Genomic DNA, 17,461 nt, shown 5'->3' with positions numbered 1-17,461 from the left:
CCTTCTCCACTTTCACCACCATGCCACTCTGCATGATGTCTGTTCTTCCCAAGCTCTTCCCTTCCTTCAGAAGGCCACTCCCAACTTGCCTACTCACTTTTATCCTGGGTCACGGTCCTCTGTCTCAGAGTCCCTTTCCCTCCTCCTCTAGGTCACATATAAGAAACAAACCCTGGAAGAGCAGCTGGCACAGAACCTGCAAGACCAGGAGGCCCAGATGAACACACTGCGGGAAAGTCTACAAGAGAAAGAAACTTTGTCTGAGGAGCGGACACAATTACTGGCCAAGCAGGAAGCCCTGGAGAAACAAGGCCAGCTTGCAGCTGAGAAGGCAGCTGATCTGAGGTACCCATGCAAGTGCAAGTGAGGATGTGTTTCCCACAGTCTTGCTTTCAGATTGCCTGTAGTATGATGGACAGTGGAGACGTGGGGAGAGCAGATAGACACAGTGATAAGTGCAGGGTGAGTATATCTATTGTCAGTTCATGTGATACAGGCTATGGAAGGAGGAAACAAAGTGCCTTTGGGGTGACTGAACAACAGATGAGGTGCCCTTTAGTCACCTTTCTAAAGACATGGAACCAGAAACCCAGTTTGGCCCAAGTTCAGTATGTACCTAGCTTCAGACCAGACTGTATTCAGACACTTCTTGGGTCCAGCTTCTCCTTCCCTCCATGATTCTTGGTTCTGAAATTTCATTCCCAGCCATACTCAGCTAGAGAGGTAGCAAGAGAACCACTGCAGGCTTCCCCTCTAGCAGACACAGAGCACTTTCTTCCACAAGCTCCTGAGCTTTTCTTTCACCCAACTTGAAGCTCTAAATGTTCCTGAACAACTCAAGAAGCCAGAGGCACAAGGCTTGTTTCACAGTCCTTTCCCTTCATTTAGGAACAGGGTCCAACTGGGGACTCATAGGACTTACAGTGTAGGTGGGGAGACTCCACAGCCTTCAGGGCTAGCGTCCAGGCTTTGGGATGGACATGGGATCAAGAACCCTAGTGCTCCATAGGCTATGCTGTGAGCTGAGTTGGTCTCATGGCGTCTGCAAAGACCCAAGGCTGGCTGGTTCCTTCTGCACTGAAGCCTTCTCAAGAATGTCTGAAAACTCCCTAGATTTCCTCCTGGAACTTCAGACACCACAGGGAGCCATAGCACCCAAGATCCTCAAGCTTCTCAACTTCTCTCCCTGCAATAAAGCTGCTGCAAAGAGCAGAACGGCGATCTGTGGGAGACTGCCTGGGTGGAAGGAGCAGAGGAGTCCTGGGATTCCCCCGAATGAGGGTTTCTGGAAACATCAGGTGCCTAGAATGCAGCCTGATCACAGCCCTCTGCAGCTGTTTACTCCCTGACCCAGCCAGACAAGCTGCAGCTCTAGGCACACACTGTCTGTGTTTGTGGAGAACTGGCATGCTCGTCAACCAGAAGGTGGGCCGGGCTCCCATCTGCACACAACACTGCAGCCACTCACTTATGTGGCCTCACCCTTATGACAGCACCCTGCAATACTGGGCCTCTACTCCTGAGCTCAACAGCAGTGAGGTGTTCTTGGGGCTCTATGGAGAAAGAGGTTGGGCACACCCTTGGGTTCCCAGGCTGTAGGCAAGGACATCTAAGTGGAAGGTGTGTCTTCTAGCAAAGACCAGGAGGGCTTCTAGTGAAGACAGGAAAGGCTGTGAAGCAGACTTGAAAGGAAATTTTCTACACACACAGCTGGGAAGAGCATTCTGATGGAGGCAGTGGTCATGGAGTGGGGGGCACAGGCTGACCACCTGGGGACAGTATGGAATGGGGGCTGGGTACTGAGTGACAAAGCACAAAGTTTCTTGGAGGTTCCGACCTGGGACCAGAGGACCTCTGCTCACACACAGGGGAGTCTCAGCAGGTTTCTCAGGGCACTACCTAGAGAAAGGGTAGTTGGTGCTTGTCAGGGTGGGTAGTTGGTGCTGGCAAGGGTGATGCAAGAGCTACATTGGGACTTCTAGAACTGATCATGGGCCAAGTGGCCCTTAGGAATATGTACTGCTGATGTGTGTTGGTGCGTGGTGTGTTTGAGTGCTCATGATATGGCTATCTTCTCAGTTGATTTCCCGTCATGTGTGAACCCAGCACAGGACAGAGCACAGTGACAGCTAAATCATGCTGGCAGGGTTGGGGAGAAGTGGTCTGGAGAGATGGCTCAGTACGTAAAGTGATTGCCATGTAAACATGAGGATCTGAGTTCAGATCCCTAGAATTCACCTAAAAATGCTGGGCCTGATGGCAGTGCCTGCAACTCTAGCCCTGGGGAGACAAGAGACTTGATGCCTAGCTGATGAGTAAGTTCCAGGTTCAGTGAGGGACCCTTTCTCAAAGAATAAGGTAGGAAGCAAGAGAGAGAGACACTCAAAATCAACCTCTGAACTCCACATGTGCACCCACCCACATACACATGTATGTCCCCCACAGACCTTACTGACGGTGACAGGCTGGTGGATCACAGTTGTCAGGAAGACAGGCCTGTTCTAGCACCTCCTGGGTGGAGCACTGGAGAGAGAGAGAGAATGGGTGCACCAGGGCCTCTAGTCACTGCAAACAAACTCCAGACACATGTGCCACTTTGTGCATCTGGCTTATGTGGGACCTGGGGGATTGAATTGAGGTCCTTTGGTTTTGCAAGCAAATAAATGCCTTAACTCTTAAGCCATCTCTCCAGCCCCTGTGCTGGCATGTATGGCTCTAGAACTGGCACCCAAACATGGAATTGCCAGGGCAAAGTGATGTACACTTAGCCTCCCTGCCAAATAGTCTTTATATAATACTGGGAGTGGTCACTGTCCTGGCTAACACTGGCTGTGGGCTGTGTTTGGAGCATTTGCTAAGCTCTTACATAATTAACACAGCATGGCTGTGATTCTAATCTCCCTGGACCCTTGGTGAATTTCATCAAGTTTCATGTACTTAGGCTATTTGTATTTTATTTGTAATAGTCATTTTTTCTCATTTCTGTAGGTCCACCTGACTTTCTATTATTGATTGACAGGATTTTATATACATACATACACACACACACACACACACACACACACACACACACACACATATATATATATGCTGAGCTGGAGAGTTTGCTCAGTGGTTAAGGCACTTAGTTGCAAAGTCTAGTGACCCAGGTTCAATTCCCCAGTACCCACCTAAAGCCAGATGCACAAAGTGGCACCTTCGTCTGGAGTCTGTTTGCAGCAGCTGGAGACCCTGGCATGCCCATTTTCTTTTTCTCATTCTCTTTTGTGAATAAATAATTTATTTAATTCTAAAAAATTATAAGTGTTAACCCTGTATTTATCTGTTTAATGCAGATTTTTCTCCTAATTCTGTCCTGTAAATTTTTTAATTTAAATTTTAATTTCAGTTTTTTTTATTTTATGTTTATGTGTCTGTGTGTGTGTGTATGGTGTCTGTATGCCTGTGGTTTCTCTTTGTGTGTGGGGGGGGGAAGGATCGTAAGTAGACATCAGGTATCTTTCTTGGTTGCCCTCCATTTTTATTCTTTAAGATAAGTTTTCTCATTGAATCTACTGCTCACCAATTCAACAAATTTACCTAGCCAGTGAGCCCCAGGTCTCCCTGTTGTTCCCTCCTCAGTGCTGGGATTACCAGTGTGCACCACAGCACTCAGCATTTGACATGGGATGGGCTCTAGGACTGCAGACTTAGGCTCTCATGCTTGCATGGTAAGAACATTACCCACTGAGCCATTTCCCCAGTGGAAAAATGAATTTCTTAAGTTGACCTACAAAGTGATGGGTTTTGTTATCTGTTCCTTGTCTTCTAAGTTGAATAATGAAGTCCTTTCTCCGGGAACATTAGCCTTCCCTTTCTCTAAGTATACCCAGATCTATTGGTTACTTTATTTTTTTCTTTTGGCTTTCATGTTTGGCTTAAGAAGATTAAAATAGCATTTTCTATTTTTATACCTCTGAGTTATTTTGCTATGACTTGTTTAATTTGTGTTTGGATTTGCCTTTTATTCATCCTGAAACATATATTTGTGCAGGGTGCAACTTATTCTTAAAGATTCCAAATGAAGAAGACTCCCTGTTGATGGTCTGATCTCCTGGCCTATGCTGGGCACTCCACCCTTGCTTGCAGGAGCATGTGGGTGACATGCCCACTGTCTGATGCTCCTCTACAGGGCTCAGAGGGACGCTCTGGAGAGCAGCCTCTTTGAGGCCCAACAGATGGTGAAACAGCTGCAGGCACGGCAGGGACAGCTGGAAGAAGAAACCCAGAGTGCTCAGGCAGCCTGCCAGGCTTTGCAAGGTGCTACAGTGGGTAGACACTCTCTGCCTCCCCAAGTCATTGTTGGGGTGAGCACAGTTCCCCAGACATGCTACTCTCACTCCTTGGACCCTGGAGGGGCAGACATGGGCTTGGAGCTTGTGTGACTGAAGGAGTCGTGTGTGTAGGTGCCTTGCCGAGCCTGCTCTATTGCTGGCCCAAGGTTCAGAACTGATATACAACCACAGGGTTAACCCAATGGCCTCCTGCCCATTCGCTATACCTGTGCCCCTGATTGGCCCACCTTACTGTGTGCTGGCCACAGGCACCTGCCTCTTAACAGGGCCACAGGGTACTGTGGTGACACACCTGTCACTTCATAGAAGAAATGAAGCAGATGAAAAGTGATTGGGAGGTCCAAGAGATGAAGCTGCAGTGGGACCTGGTGCAGCTGCAGCAGCAGGTGGCACAGCAGGAGCAAGATGCACAGCTGGCCCTGGAGAATGAGGCACTGACCCATCAAGAAGACCTGGCACGTCTCCAGAGGGAGAAGGTCTGCTACCCAGGAACCCACCTGGTCACTTTCCAGGGGTCTGCTAAGTCCTTCTAAGGAGGCAGAGTGGCAGGGAGCAGAGAGGGACTTGATCATTCTTCATTGTTTAAGTGGTCAAGATGTCCTTTTCAGGGGTGGAGCCAGTGTGGAGGGCAGACTCTGCTCACAGAAGAAGCAGGTCCTAGGTGCTTGCTTCTCTGGCTGAAGGCCAGACAATGACAGTCTCAAGTCCTTTCTAAGCTATGCCATGAGTCTCCCACAGGCCTTATGTGATACATACCTTTCATCCACCCACACATCCATCTTCCCATCCACTCATCTGTCCATCTATCTGTCCAAATACCCATCTATCATCCCTCCATTCATCCATCCAAACATCTATTCATCAATCCATCTATCCCTACACACCCATCTATCCATTACATATCTATTCATCAATCCATCCAAATACACACATATATCCACCTAGATATATACTCTATCCATGCTCTTGTTTGTCAACAGTAGATCTAGGATCATCTTAAGATCTGTTAGATTAATGCGGGGTAGTGGATAATGAGACCCAGAGAAGTCACTCCAAGCTTATACTTGGAAGACCCTGTAGAGACGACAAGGGAAAAGCAGTTGTCTGGGCTTTCATAGGCTAGGTCTTTCATTCCTGAGATCACAACATATCTTTTGCCATTGCCAGGAGACCCTCAGATCCTCCCTGGCAGAGGAGAAGGAGGTGGCTGCCCACCGGCTACAGCAAGAAAAAAATCTGGTGGAAAAAAGTACAGCTCAGAGAAAGGCTCTGGAGGAGGAAGTACAAAGCCTGAAGCAGGAGAGGGATGAGAGCCTCCTCCAGCTGGAACATGAGATGCAGCAGGTGATGGTGGGAGTGGGGTCCTCACACTCACTCCACTGTCCTCTTGGTCCCAAGACAAGAGCTGTATGGGAGCTCTCACTCCCCCAAGTAGGTGCATCCTTCCCCACTTACTGTTGGTGCAGTATTGGACTTCTACCGCAATCCTGGTGGCAGACACTCACACCTTCTCATCTGTCCATCCATCTATACATCTATCCATTCGTCCACATGCCCACATACCCCTGCCCATTTTATTCATCTATCCATGCAACCATCAACACAGCCATTTATCCATCTACTCACCCACATACCTACCATCCATCTACATACATGCATACATACATACACACAAACATCCTGTAGCAGACAGCCTCACAGCACTGAGATGAACCTCCAGGCCAGGCACAGTTATGGGAGGAAGGGATTTATTGAAACAGGGGAAGTTCCATAATGGCAGAAGATGCTGGCCCACTTTCACAGGTCCAAGCACAGAGAAAAAGCCACAAGCCACACCAGCACCACAAGTAACAACACTGAGGAAATCCAGGCTAAGCACAAGAACTTTGCATATCTTTAGCTGGAATTCCAAGTCCACCTCCATACCTTAGGGCTGGACCCTAGGATCCACCCAGTGATACCTCCTCCAGCCACATGGCTGCAGATCTAAATTACAAACTTTAATAAAAATCCTGGTTATATATTGGGGGCCATCCATTCAAACTACCACACATACATACAAGCACCTACATGTCTACCCATTCATTCATACATACATACATAAAACCACATGTCCACCTATATACACACACATTCACCTACCTGCACATTCATCCATATTTCTATCCATTGAACTTGAGTGTCCCTCCATTCATTTGAATATTCTTCTACTCACTTAAATGTCTTTCCTTCTTTCCATCTACATGCATGGCCCCCCAAACACACTCCAACGTATCCACCCACATAGATGACCATCCATCTATTAACTTGCCCATTCATCCATCCACCAACTAGACACCTTTCCATCTAGCAGCACATTTAGATGTCCATCCACATACCCAATTAGCCAACCATCAATTCACCTTGTCATCCACTTATCCAGTCACTTGTCAGACTCTCTAGCCTGACCACCAATTCAGCCACACAGCTCTCGGCCACCCTGACCATCCTTCTATCCCATAAACTGAAGCCAAGATACTGGGGCTAAAAAGTCACCCTTGGACCAAACTTCTCTAGGGCACTGGGCAACCCCTGATGAGTTCACTGCTGGGGGAATGGAGCAGACAAATACACATGTTTATATACCTCATCATGCAGTGAGAAAGGACAATAAGTTGTCCACACAAATTACAAATCACAAATCGCAAGGGAGGAATTTTGGTGGCTGGAAAAGCCAACGTTTATCTTCACATGGCATTTCTCATTGTCAGCACTCTGAAGTACAAGCTCTTATGAGTCCATTTCACTAGTAGAAAACTGAGGTTTGTCCATATATGTCTGTCCCCCTTGCTGGAAGCTGCATGGCATACCCTTTGGGCCAAGAAATCTGTGCTCTTAACTGCCCACCTCTTTGCAAACTGTGCTGGAGGAAGCAGATGCCTAGCAAATGGATCAGAGGCCTGGGGTGTGAGCTTTCGGGAGTGTCTGGGATGCCATATTTGCTTGTGGCCACCAGGCTGGGTATGAGCAAGGCAGCAACGGGTCACAAAGAGTCTCTGGTGCCAGGCTGAGATGGTGGGGAGCAGGGGCTTCTCCTGAGCAGAGATGATATGAAGGGAACTAGGGTCAGTGAAGCTGGAGCCCGGGAGGGAGGAGGGGAAAAGGCTGAGGCTGAGGCTGAGCAGTGCCCATGGAGGAGGAGAGAGGAAGAAAGAATGGCCATTAGGATACAGTGGCATCACCCTCATACACATATAATAAAAGGCTCAGGGAACCAACACATCTGGGGAGTGGGCAGTGGTCAAGGCCCTCACTGCCATCCCAGACCACCCAGTAGGCAACACTGCCCATGCTATGATTGTAGCTTTCCAGTTGCACATACAACCCCAGGACAGGGAATCAGTCAGAGGAAAACAGGTTAAGCAGATGGCTTCTATGGTTTTCCTAGACCACAGCATGACCCGAATACATTGTGCCCAAGATTGTAATCTAGAAGGCCAGTGAACCTTCCCTGGACCTCTACCTGCCCTGCTTATTGCCCCTTGTGCCAACACAGAGGTGAAGAAGACCCAACACGCATGCTTCCCAGAGGGAACCACAACAATATTGGTCCTATGACAGTCTTCAGCCAAGAAGAGACCAGGAGCATGACAAATGGCTGGAGAGACATGTCCCTCGTTCATCGCCCTCATGGCCTTCTGGGTCTGCATTGGGACTTGCTCAACTCACCACACTGAATACCATACTTCTGTCTTTTGTGAAACTTTGTGTAAAAGTTCAAGTATTTTATTTTTTAATTTGAGACAGAAAGAGAGGAAGAGCGAGAATGGGCACACCAGGGCTTTTAGCCATTGCACACGAACTCCAGATGCATGTGGCACTTTGTGCATCTAGCTTACTTAGGACCTGGAAAATCAAACCTGGGTCCTTAGGCTTCGCAGGCAAGCGCCTTAACCGCTAAGCCATCTCTCTAGCCCTCAGCAAGTATTTTCTTGTTCCTTCTTTTTATTTATTTATTTGAGAGCGACAGACAGAGCAAGAAAGAGGCAGAGAGAGAGAGAATGGGTGCACCAGGGCCTCCAGCTACTGCAAATGAACTCCAGATGCGTGCGCCCCCTTGTGCATCTGGCTAATGTGGGTCCTGGGGAATCAAGCCTTGAATCAGGGTCCTTAGGCTTCATAGGCAAGTGCTTAACCACTAAGACACTCTCCAGCCCTTAACAAGTATTTTTTTGAGGTGCTCATTAATGAAGCCTTCAAGAGGGAAAGACAAGACCCCTGGCCTCAAAGTCCCTGTAAGTCAGGAGTAGGCAGTTAGTGGAAATATGTCATACAGAGAAAGAAAAAAAAAAAACTGTGGTCTTTAAGGAGGGAGAAGATAGAGTAAGGAAGGAGTATGGATTTTTGAAATTGCTCAAAACATGGAGAGCTATTTAGCAAAGAGCCTCAATCCTGCTCATCAGGAAACAAAGAGCCCCCATTACTGCCCCGGCCATACCTGCTTCCCAGGAAACCATTGTCATTCTTGCAAAAGTCCTTAGCAGTATGGTGGTGCATTGGGCTGCTAGCTGCTAGGAACTAGTGCAGTCCCCACAGGTTAGAGGCACAGTCTGCTCGGACACTAGCTAAAAGCTCTAGGATCTCCAGCCACTCACACGTCTCACCAGAGCAACTACAAGCTAGGGAGCTCCTACAGCCCCTCACATGGTCACTAACAGGAAAGACCCCAGGAACTCAGAAAGGTGCCACACCTACTATCAGTTTTATCCAAAGGCCACAAGCCAGAAGAAACACACAGGATGAGATCTGGGCCCATCTGGGCCTCAGCCTTCCTGCAGAATTGGCCCATCACCCTCCCAGCCCATCTGTGTCTGCCATCAGGAAGTTCCTTGAGCTGGCACCCAGGCCTCTTGTTGGGGCTTCAGTGCCTGGCATGATCAATGGCATGACTGGCATATGACTGAAGTTTGTTTCCAGCCTTCTCTTAGGGCCAGGAGTCGAGGTCAAAGCTCAAAGCCCCAGCCCTCTGCTGACACAGCTGCCCCATGCATATAAACTCAAGTGTGTCCCAGAGCCACCACCAGGGATGGGTGCTACTCATATGGGCAGGCCCCAGGTTTAGAAGCTCCCTCCCAGGGCCCAGGACAAAGACCAGATGGGTCTGTATGCAAAATCCCCCTGGAGATTATGTGCAATTAAGAATGCCAGATTCAAGCCGGGCGTGGTGGCGCACGCCTTTAATCCCAGCACTCGGGAGGCAGAGGTAGGAGGATTACCATGAGTTCAAGGCCACCCTGAGATGACAGAGTTTATTCCAGGTCAGCCTGGACCAGAGTGAGACCCTACCTCGGAAAAAAAAAAAAAAGAATGTCAGATTCTTCTTGACTTAGGACAGGTTACCTGCAGATATGCCTTGGAAGTCTCAAGTGTTAAAGTGCATTCCGTGCAGCTGACTGACGGAGCAGCCTCACTCAGCAACGAGTTGTGTTTCTTCCTGCAAGTCAGCATGGGACTGCCGGGGTGCTGTTCACTACAGCCGCCCAGTATCCGAGAGGGAATCAAACCACAAAGCACTAGCTTGATCCTGATGCTACTGATGTGTCCTGCATGTGAGCCGTCCTTAGAGGGGCCAGCTGTATGGGGCTCCCTTTTCTCACCTCTTTAATACTAAAAGAGGTGACCCTCAACCTCCTAGGATGCATCATCAGTACATCCTAGCACACTTCCCTCCTCTGGGCGGTTCCTTTACATGGCTGCTAAAGTTCTGTAGTATTTGTTGGTGTGTTAGTATCTGCTGGTTTTAGTGGCTCCATTGGTGCAATTTTGTTGCTTTTACAAGACATGTTACAAACAGTGATCAATGAGACATGGCTGGATTATGCTGTATCCCACGTGCAGACCCCAGTGGACCTGGGCAGAGAGACTTGCCCTCCTGCCCTGGTGATTCTGATGGGTACCACCAAGTTCTTCCACCCTCCACAGCCTTTCCAAGGAGCTGGGGCAGAGCTCTGGCTCTGGCTACTGTGTCCTGCTCATGCCCTTAGACAAGGGTTTTCAGGGCGTGGGTGCCACCAGTGGTTTCTTCCTGCACACTGTAGGAAGCAATGCCTAGAATGATGGGAGGTTGTGAAGCACCAATCTACCCAGTGAAAACCAGGAGAGGACGGAGGTGCTGTGAGGGAATTACTGAGCAGGCACCTCAAAGGGGGGTGTAGGATGGAGGAATCACACTCCACATGAAGGCCAGGACTCAAGACTACCCCCAGAGATAGGAGCTGTTGAACCTGGCAGGGACCTCACAGTTATGCCCTGCCTCTCCTTGGAGAGGGAGCCCTAGCATTTTCCCTGAGCTCCCCAGTTCTCTCTAAAGCATCCTGTCTTGTCATATCTAGGCCCTGTCTCTGAAGGAAGCAGAGAGGACCCTGTTGAGCAAAGAGCTCTCTGGGGCCACCAGGGAGCTAGAAAGAACACGGCAGGAGGCCCAGAGCCAACAAACACAAGCTGAGGTGAGCACGACCTATCCCCAGCCAAGAGCCAGACGCCCTCCCTGATTACGCATAGCCACACTAGTGCTAGCCCATGCCAAGGCATCCCTTCCTGCCTGACCCAGGCAGGGTCTTCTGCCCCACACCTTCCTAAGTCTTATCTCTCCTGATGTCTCCAGGTCCTTGGCTGGGAGGAGACTATCTCAATGACAGGAAAAGCCCAGCAGCTGTGGCTATGGCTCTGTCCCTGTCTATGGTGGCCACGGGCACTGAGACTCCTCTGGCCCAGTGTCTCCTGCACTCAAAGCTGGCCAAGGCTAGAGAAGAAAGGCCTGGGGTGGGCTGTACCCCGGCTAGTAACAGCTGGGGGAGGAATGGACCAGGCTGTGTCCCCACCTGTTGATCTACACTTGAGCAGCATTACGCTTGAGCTGGTTCCAATAAAGCCAGTGTTATACACACACAGGCCTCTCGGGACTTGCCACTAGAGAGTCCCTTCACAGACAGCAGAGCCTGGGGAGACCACCTAGTGACTCTGACCCTGGGAGGAGTCAGGGCTGATCCCCAGAGCTGTGCAACAGGAAAGAACATGACAGAAGGTGTGACTTCATCCCTCCTGACTGACACCATTACCCAAATCCCCAGTCACTGAACAAGGTGAACAAAGGGGCACCTTGCCCCACCCCAAGAGGTTCTGCCTTGCTTCCAGTCTTACTGCTCTGTTCCCAGCCTCAGGCCTGGGCAGCACTTCCCTGGCACGAGCCTGAAGGGGTCTTCAGTCTGCGGTTGTGCCCATCCTTCCAAGCTATACCCTATGAGTCTCTACCCTGTGGGCAGGGAACCAGAAAAGCATCCTGAGACCTGGGGAGCTGCCACTCTCACTCACAGAGGGGCCTCTGTGGGAGGCAGCTCTGGCTTTGGGAGCCTGCTCTTATGGTAGCCAAGTCTCCCCCTGGGCTGGGGACCAGGCCTTCCAGCCAGTACTCCTCAAGGAACTCGTTAAGGGTTCTTTTGCCACCTCAGCTCAGAAAATGTAAACTAAAACCCGCCGAGAAGGGGGCAAGGAGCCCCAGCTGTGGGGATGACACAACACAAAGCCACCTTTAGGCAGAGGGACCCTCTGGCATAAGTCAACACTGCCTGTGGAAGCCCAAACCTGAGGGTCACAGTGGGTCACAGCCTCACTGAGCAGGCAGTACTGGCCATTGGCCTCCACAATAACGTGTGTCCATCAAGAAGAATACTGGGGCCAGAGGACAGAATAGGAGGCAGGGCAGATGGAAGCCCCACATGGCAGTGCCCCCAGATACTGGCCTGCAGAATGTGGCAGATAAGAGTAGGGTCCTCATATGGCACCCATGCTCCTCTGTAACACCGTGGGCTGTGGAGGGACCTTTTTTAAAAAAATATATTTTTGTTTATTTTTATTTATTTATTTGAGAGCGACAGACACACAGAGAAAGAGAGGCAGAGAGAGGGAAAGAATGGGCACACCAGGGCCTCCAGCCTCTGCAAACGAACTCCAGACGCGTGTGCCCCCTTGTGCATCTGGCTAACATGGGTCCTGGGGAATCGAGCCTCAACCTGGGGTCCTTAGACTTCACAGGCAAGCATTTAACTGCTAAGCCATCTCTCCAGCCCCTCTGGAGGGACCTTGATCCCACCAGCAACCCGGTTGCTCTGCTCAGCTGTGTGACAGTCCTCAGCCTCACAGGTACTATAGCCTGAAGGGGAACAGTGCTATCCCCAAATACTGGGGACCCTAGATCCTGGGGCAGAACTGTCTGAGGCCTGGGCTGGGGGTAGGGTGAGGGGGGAGCTCTTTGCCAGGGCCTGTCCTGGGCCTCAGCACAGCAGCTTCAAGGTGAGCACAGTGACCTCCAGGGGAAGTGCCTCAGACAGAACTGAGGTCCTGCTGCCCAGAGGCCCACGGCCTCCTTCAGGTGTCCAGCAGTCAGCAGGAGGCAAAGAAAACAGGCTGGGCTACACTGAGTCCACAGTGCTGTCAGAGCTGGGAGACTGTAATGGCAGCATCCCTGTAAGCATTACTGTGGGAACACATGCTTACAGCAGGTAGGGTAGTGGAATGTCACCTAATGCCACCTGCCCATTGAACAGTTCCAGAAACTGAATGACAGGTGGATAGGGACATGTGTGGTTAGCAGCACCCCCTCCATTGCATCTTTATCCTGGATGTAGTCTTCTTGCCCCACAATGATGGGCCCAGACACCCAGCGAGGGGAGCTGGAGGCCCCTCCTCTGGGAACATAAGTTGTCTTCACTTCCAACATGGCCACAGTAGATGCTGCAGGACGTAGAACCTGGGTCCTGGGGTGCTCCATGTCCAACCAGGCCCAGGTCAGCAAGTTAACAAGGGCAAATTCTCAGCCCCAGCTCCATTGCCTAACCAGGGAGCCTCACCTGGTAGTGGCAAAGGCCAAGCAGCCTTTCCTATCTCCTTTCTACATAGTTGTATGGACTGAATAGGAATGTGTTAGGTAGGACAAGGATTGGACACCTGGGCCCCCTAACTGCTGCCCACCTGCCACTGGGCTTGGAGACCCCAAAGGAAAAGCACAGAAACAGGGTCAGAGCCTCAGCCCTCCTTCACAAGGAGCCCCCTTCAGAGCATCCACTTCACATGTCTCACCATACAGCCTGACACTTAGCATGATAAACTGGCTGCTGCCAGGCCTCAGGTTGGCCTTCCTGATGCCAAGTGGTCACTATCTCTCCAGACCACTATTGCCACAATGACCAAGGAACTGAGGACCCTCCAGGCCCACTTTGAGAAGGCCATCTCTACCCACCAGAAAGAGGCTACAACTCTGAGAAAGATGCTCCAGGAGATGACAGCAGAGAGGAGCAATGCATGGAGAGAGGTGAGGAAGCTGTCTCCAGAATGTGGGGAGGGGTGCTGGTGGAGTGAGGGTGTGGGGGGAAGAGGAGTGGCCCAGGGCTCAGGCAGCAAATAGTTGCCCTGACTTGGTGCACCAGCCAGGAGGTGAAATGGCACCTGGCTCCTGCCTTGGACTGGGAGAACTAGCTATGGTTTGGTGGAAAGAAGGAATCATTCTAAAGTCCAAGTGGTAGATTTTAACCTCTGGAGAAAGCATATTTGACTAAGAAGAGTCTTGGCTAAGCGAGAATGGGGCCGTTCTAGGTTGCTACAGGTAAATGCTGGTCCCAGACATGGCTCCACTGAGCCTGTCTCATCCTAGGAAGGCAACAGAGAACCTGTGCTCCTGGTGGGAGGTCAAGGGCATGCCACCCTCAGAAGCCAGCCATGGACAATTGGTCAGAATTTCATGGTCCAGGCGAGATTGAGAGTCAGATGGGAGAGGCCATCTTCATGCAGTAGCTGGAGCCTCCTCCTGAGGCCTGCCTGAGAGGTTGCTGTCACCCTGGGTGGGAGGGAGAGACTCTTCCAGAGATCCTTCCACCTAACCCTCAGTGGGGAGACCCCAGTAGAAACAGTGCTGAGTTCCACTGGATGGAGGATTGATGTGAGGTGAGGGTAGGTTTGGGTGTCCAGGGTAGAGGGGTGAGAAGTAGATTCATGAGCCTGACCACAGCTCTCTTGTCAACACAGAGGCCCCAGGAGCCATATGATCATGGTGGGGTGGGGGATGATCTTGGAAGGGACCAGAAGAGGCCACTACTAGGCAAAGCTGGGGCCCAGCAGGCATGCAGATGGAAAGGTGTTTCTGAGGAGCTCTGACAGGACTTGGGGCACCTGGGAGAGGCAAGGGCAGGAGGGTATGTGGATTGGGGCTGGGATGGGGGGGATCAGCCTGAGCTCAGGTGGGCCCACGGGGGCAAAGCAGCCTCACAACTCCTGGGCTGTGTGCCAAGGCTGGCAAGCAGGGCAGCTGGCCTGCTGTGGTGAGGAGAGGGGCTTGCCCTTCCCAAACATGCCCCAAGGGGCCATCCAAGAGCTCAGGAGAGGAAGGAGGCATGACTGAACCTGATGGGCTGTTTACATTGGCCCCAAAGACAACGGATTCCTTCCAACAGATTTCAAAGTCAGGCCTGGTCAGTGGCCACATGAGGAAGCAAAGCAAAATTCAAAACTGGGGGCAGTGGGGGGAGCATCCGGGGAGGGGTACATTTGTTCTGGTGGGACAAAGGACTCAGGCCTCATAGAAAAGATAAGTTTTTGGAGTGGCAACCTGCATAAAGTGAGTGGGGGCCCCAGAAAGGGATTGAGGGGTGACAGGAGGATTCAGGGATAAAGAGGAATAATCACAGAGAAACAGGCAGAAGAGCCTCCCAGGCGCCAGGCTGGCCCAGAGTTACCATGGAAACGACACCATTTCCTCAACTTTCAACTAGTAGAACTTTCTGGCTCTCCTGGCCCTGCTTGGGGTTCACATGCATGTATGTGCAGGCAGACCCACATGTGGATACCGCCCACATACGTGCACATCCTGTGCAACTTGAGATCACTCACATCTGTGTACATGGACACACATACAGTGGAGTTTTTGCACTGTGAAGCATGCATATGCCCACACCACTCACTCACAGTGCTCACTCACATATGCGACAACATATGGCACAAGGTGGACAAAAATGCATGTATAGAAACACAGCCATCGTGGATGGATAAGGAGGTGTCAACACATGCACACACATACCCTCTCGGGGGCACACCGAAGCATGCATGTATAAACACACATGCGCACACGCGCGCGCGCGCACACACACACACACCACTGTGTACCTCCACCCCCTCCCCTGCTTGTCCTGCTGTCTTCTCCTTGCAGAGCTCTGGGGCTGTCTCCCTGCAGGAGATTTCAAAAGAGGCTGTTTAAACAACTTCTAGTAAAGAAATAATTATTATAATCACATTAAGTGATTTGGCTGTAAAATTCCTGCAGAAGGGATGGTTGTCCTCATGAGGAGGTGGAGGAGGTGCAAGGCACAGGGGAGGAGGGGCCAGGCAGCAGGGGCCCTTCCCCCATTTGTTTTGCTCGCTTTCTTCTCCTGTGCTCCGGGAAATGAGCACAGCCCCTTTTATGATGGACAAGCCCTTTCCCTGGTCCTTGACCTTCTGGGTGGATTCTGCTGAGCTCAGCGGAAAATGCTCGGCACGGTTGTGGCTCCCACATGTGGGGGGTGGGTGGGGAGCAGCGGGGAGGCCCCGGCCCTTCCCAAAAACAGAACAACAATGACAGCAGCGGACTCTAGAGCCAGGCCGGCCAGGGGCCTGGACAATGTCCCAAGAAAACAGCCAGCAAAGAGGGGTTTGTGTTTGGCAAACCAGCCACTCAGAGTCGCTGAATTCTGTGGCTTCCCCAGCATGTCCCTGCTGGCTCCTCCACCTCCTCCCCAGGGATATTTGAGAGCCAGGATGGAGTTTTCTCTGAGACTTCTGGTGAGGGTCAAAGCTCAGGACTGGGAGGCCTTGTCATGTCTCCATCAGACAGCCTGGCAGTTAAAGATGGGCCACCCTTCCATTACACCCTTCCACAAGGGCTCTGTGTAGCCTGAGTGCCCAGAGATACCTCTTATACTAGGGCAGGAAACCAAGATGTGCCTCCCCACCAGCCCCTATGCCTCAGCTTGCAGGCTGGACTTTTGTTTATGTAACTGCACTGGTCCCAGCATGATAGGGTCACCCTCTGGGCCCTGGGCTGGCTGATAGAGAATGAAGACTCACTCCCATGGCCCCTTACTCCCTTGAGTCATCCTACAGAGGTACTGAGTGGCCTAATAACCAGGAGTAGAGATCAGGGTTCAGAGAGTTTCTGTTAGCTCCAGCACCCACCTGCCATGGGCACCTAACTCTCACTTCTTGTCCGAGGGGTCCACAGTCCTGTGGATTGAGCCTCTTAGAGGTCTCTTGCCCCATCAGCTGAGCAGCCTGGCCCGTGGGGTCCCAAATATGCTGGAGGATACAGAGGGCATCAAGACCCTCACTCCCCTCATTTCCCACACCATTAGAGAAAGAAGAGGAGGCGCAGGAGGTGGCGGATAAACCCAGAACTATGCAGTGATCAGTGTTCATCCCACCAGCCTGCTGACTAGCTGCTCACATGGTTGTGGAAGGAAAAGAGCTGGTGGTGGATAGGAGGAGCCATTAGCAGTAGCAGCTGGATTGTGGGGTTGTGCAGATGTGTAGACAAAGCCATGTCCCAGGCATACCCTGCTGACCACTAATCAACATACCAGAGATCAGGGAGTGAACACAGGATAGAGCCAGGCCCATGAAGGTCCAGGGTGGGGACTGCCTGGGCTCTGGGACAAGACTTCAGTGCTTACGGAAGAGGTGGTACCCCAGGAATCTGCTTCTCTTTCAAGTGCTGCCCTGGCAAGTTAGAACCCTGTACTTCCTTGTGGGTTGCCTGGAACAGCTGCTTATGAATCCATAGTCCAAAGCCCTCAGCTGGACACTAGAGAATACTTCTCCCCCAGTCCAAGGGGCTGAGGGCACAGCTGACCACTGCCCAGGAAGGGCTGGCCGAGCTGCGCCGAGCACTGCAGGACAGCGAGGAGAGCTGTGAGAAACTGCACAGAGAGGCCCTGGAAGCCCATCGAGCACTGGATGATGAGACCCGAGAGAAGGATGTGCTGCAGCACTCCAACACTGAGCTGCGGGCAGCCATCTGCCGGGCCAAGCAAGAGAAGGCCAGGTATGGTGGCTGCCCTGTGGAATAG

The 17,461-nt window shown here is 51.3% G+C and overlaps 1 protein-coding gene across 1 annotated transcript in view; it reads left to right on the top strand.

Moving 5' to 3' along the window:
• Positions 1–17,461, top strand: part of Crocc2 (ciliary rootlet coiled-coil, rootletin family member 2) — a 68,807-nt gene that overhangs the window by 32,381 nt on the left and 18,965 nt on the right. Inside the window, exons 16-22 of the mRNA XM_045147934.1 lie at positions 152–345; positions 4,172–4,299; positions 4,641–4,810; positions 5,502–5,678; positions 10,706–10,819; positions 13,537–13,680; positions 17,219–17,436. Coding sequence (XP_045003869.1) covers positions 152–345; positions 4,172–4,299; positions 4,641–4,810; positions 5,502–5,678; positions 10,706–10,819; positions 13,537–13,680; positions 17,219–17,436 — 1,145 coding nt within the window. The remainder of the gene's footprint in view (positions 1–151; positions 346–4,171; positions 4,300–4,640; positions 4,811–5,501; positions 5,679–10,705; positions 10,820–13,536; positions 13,681–17,218; positions 17,437–17,461) is intronic.

This window comes from Jaculus jaculus, chromosome 4, assembly GCF_020740685.1.
Source record: "Jaculus jaculus isolate mJacJac1 chromosome 4, mJacJac1.mat.Y.cur, whole genome shotgun sequence".
Classification (NCBI taxonomy): Eukaryota; Metazoa; Chordata; class Mammalia; order Rodentia; family Dipodidae; genus Jaculus; species Jaculus jaculus.
Note: the sequence above shows the minus strand (reverse complement) of the source record. Positions and strands in the feature narration are given on the sequence as shown.